Source organism: Centruroides sculpturatus, unplaced genomic scaffold, assembly GCF_000671375.1.
Source record: "Centruroides sculpturatus isolate CEXI.00-Female unplaced genomic scaffold, Cexi_2.0 scaffold111, whole genome shotgun sequence".
Taxonomy (NCBI): Eukaryota; Metazoa; Arthropoda; class Arachnida; order Scorpiones; family Buthidae; genus Centruroides; species Centruroides sculpturatus.
In genome coordinates, this window is record NW_019384655.1 from 64,286 (window position 1) to 67,620 (window position 3,335).

Sequence of the window (3,335 nt, forward strand, 5' to 3'; positions counted from 1 at the left end):
AATTCTGTTCAAGAATGAGATCAAATGTAACTATCCATAACAAAGGGCCAATGACTGAACCCTGTGGACATCCTCTTACCACATTCCTCCTCACTTCAACAGTACCTTTTTGCATAATTGCAGTTCTGTCGGAAAGATAGTTTTGTAGTATTCTGTATATATTAGCAGGGCATCTCTTCTCTCGCAGTTGATATAATGTTAATGGCCACCAAGTGCTATCAAAGGCCTTGCTAATATCAAGGCTGATAGCAAGCACAAATCTGTTATTATTATTTAATAGATGTCTTATAATTTTGGTCGATTCATATATAGCATCTGTTGCAGACCTTTGATGTCGAAATCCATACTGGGAGTTATGGAGAAGTTTATTTGTTTCAAGGTGCCATATTAGTCTATTCGCAATGAGTCTCTCTAGCGTTTTTCCCAGGAGTGGGAGAAGAGAGATAGGTCTTGATTCTTCAGGTTGCCCTGGCTTGGGTACGGGAATTATTCGTGCAATTTTCCATTTGTCTGGGAAATATCCTATAGAGAGGCAGGTATTAAAAAGCTCTTCAAGTTGTTCTGGAATGATATCCCAGATTTTTCTCACGATACTAGCAGTCATGCCATCCACACCAGGGGCTTTACCATTCCTGAGCTGAGTAATTGCATTATGTATTTCATGTTGTTGAAAAGGCGAAGCTTCAGATGTATCAATGTTGTCATATCTGCTTTGTCTGAGCACGCGTTGCCAGAGATTATCCTCAGTATGAGAATCAGAAATGCAGAATTTATCTATTTGTTTATTGAGTATATCTATAAAGTTTGTAGCTATGGAGTCGTCGTTAATTAAAACTTGTGGGCGATGCAGCTTGTCAGTACAAAGCCTGGTGATATACCCCCAAGGGTTTTTTGATGCCCTGCTGCAGTATTCTTTCCAAGATGTAATTTTAGTTGTCTTCAATTCTTCCTTGTATATTTTCTGCTTGTCTAAGTATATGTTTTTAAGCCTAGTTCTCGTGGGTTCACGTCTACATCTTTGGTATGCTCTTCTGCATTTGTTACATGTTTTTCTTAATTCGCTAAGTCTAGGAGTCCACCAAGGAACAGGTCTTCTTCTCATAATAGTTTTCGGTATGAATAGTTCACAGGCATGATTGATCGTAGTAATATTTTGAGCAATTTGCCTCCTAGCCCATGTTAGATCCTCCATGTTGTAAAATTCAAGGTTCGTATCTAAAAAGTTTTTGAAAGAGCTCCAATCAGCTCTGGATGGATTGTAACGAAGCTGTGAATCATATACAGCAGATAATTCAGGAGTTTGTGAGGAAAATTTGTATACAATGTACGAATGGTCGCTCAAAGAGTCCTCTTCCAGCACCTGCCAACCACAAATCCTCTGCACGCAGTTGCTGCTGCAGACCGTAAGATCTATCCAAGTTTCTCCATGTATACTGGAATAAGTAGGCGGAGAAAGAGGATTGTTTATTATTGAGAAATTATTGGTTGAGAAAAATTCCTCAAATCCCTCACCCCTATGATCGAGTTGATCTCCTCCCCAAGTTGGGGAGTGAGCATTAAAATCTCCTGCCACAATGATGTTTTCTCCTTGAAATTTGTCTATTATGTTTTGTAAATCACAAGTGATATCGTCAAGAGGATTATCACCAGGGCAGTATACGTTAACTATTATAATTCTATCACTGGCAATACAAGTCTCCAAACAAACAATATTTTCATTACTAAAAGATTTATGTAACAAAATTGGTAAATTATTGTTTACCACAATAGTGGCAGCCCATGGATAATCATTTGTACCTTTTAAAATGGTACAATTAGTAGCAAGACAACTAGGAGAATCAATACGACAATAAGGTTCCTGTGTTAATATGATATCAAAGTCTGAAAATTTAATGTTAAGGAGAGAGGAAGCCGCCATGCTCCTTCTAAGGTTTATTTGTAGTATGCGTATCATTTTGTTTATTAAGGGTTCCATAATCAGTATTATTTATTAACTTCTCTTTCACTCTGTTGTACACAGGACAGGAACCACTTCTTGCATTATGGGCACAATTTAGGGCCCTTTCATATTTACAATTGCAGCATATAGGGGTGTTATTTCGTTTGGGGCATTTATTATATGAATGGTCTTCAGTACAGTGACTGCAGATTTGTTTAGGCAAATCACAATTTCTAGTCGAGTGACCAAATCTACAGCATCTTAAGCATTGTAGTACAGGGCAAAAATCGGAGACTCTGCATCTCGACCAATCAATGTTTAATTTTCCCTCTTTCAAAATTTGTCGCCTTAATTCAGGGGAGGTCTCTACTACCCAGTTTATATATCTTCCTCCTTTCTTGCCTACATTAAATTTAATTTTAAAGAATTCGTGGATATTTTCAGTTGTGTACTTATGTTTTAAAAACTCATTGTGCTCCAGAATTAATGTTGGTATGTCTTCTCTATCCACTGTACTAGGCACTGAATGTATCATTACATGTGGTCTCCTTTTTTTAGGGCGTCTAGTAATTAAATTGGGGATCTTTGTATTGATGCAATTTTCCAAGGTTTGGGCATCTTCCACACGATCTAATTCAATGGCCAATCCCCCTCTCCCTATGTTTCGGACTCGTTCAATGCCAATATTGATTTCAGATGGCCTGATATTGTCCTGCAACATCTTTCGTACTTTGTCACTATTATTTAATTCGTCCGTTTTTCCATATACCAGTATTACATCTTTAGGTTTTATTTTGTTCATTGCAGCATATGTTTTCGTAGGTGGCCTCTGAAGAATAGCACTATATGTCATTTGTTTCTCCTTCATATTGTCTTGAAATTCTAATTTTGTGATTTTTTCTAGAACTTTCTTTTGTATTTCTATGTTCTCATTAATAGATACCTTATTCAAAATTAAGTCTACTTTTTCGATAAGAGCTTCTAACTCATGTTTGTATGGTTTATCCGTAAAAATATCAATCACACGCTCAACACAGTTTATAATAAACTGCGAGTGTTTTGGTGTACTGAATTTTCCACTGTTATTTTCATTAATATATAGTTTAAGTTCGCTAACCACCTCTAAAGCAGATGCTCTCTTCTCTTCCATAGTGGTGTTAGGCCTACTTATAATGTCCATCTCATTTATATTGTTTATATTATCCATTTAGATACGAACAACGTTATATTAGTAATAAAATAAAATTATATATAAATAACTATAATTAAATTCTTAAAAAAATATATATAAATAAATAAATAAATAAATAAATAAAGCGCTTCTTCGCTATGATGCAAAGATAAAGATGGCCGTTTCTATAGCAACGAGATGGAATAGCTAATCTATATAACTGAA

The 3,335-nt window shown here is 35.8% G+C and overlaps 1 protein-coding gene across 1 annotated transcript; it reads right to left on the reverse strand.

Moving 5' to 3' along the window:
• Nucleotides 1-1,925: 1,925 nt before the first annotated feature.
• LOC111626422 lies at nucleotides 1,926-3,089 on the reverse strand. The gene has a single exon (XM_023369794.1). It carries the CDS (start codon nucleotides 3,087-3,089, stop codon nucleotides 1,926-1,928), a length of 1,164 nt encoding a protein of 387 aa, XP_023225562.1.
• Nucleotides 3,090-3,335: the final 246 nt, after the last annotated feature.

Bases quoted from the DNA above. Each gene is read 5' to 3' on its own strand.
- LOC111626422 (XM_023369794.1), bottom strand. From the start codon at position 3,089: ATGGAAGAGAAGAGAGCATCTGCTTTAGAGGTGGTTAGCGAACTTAAA.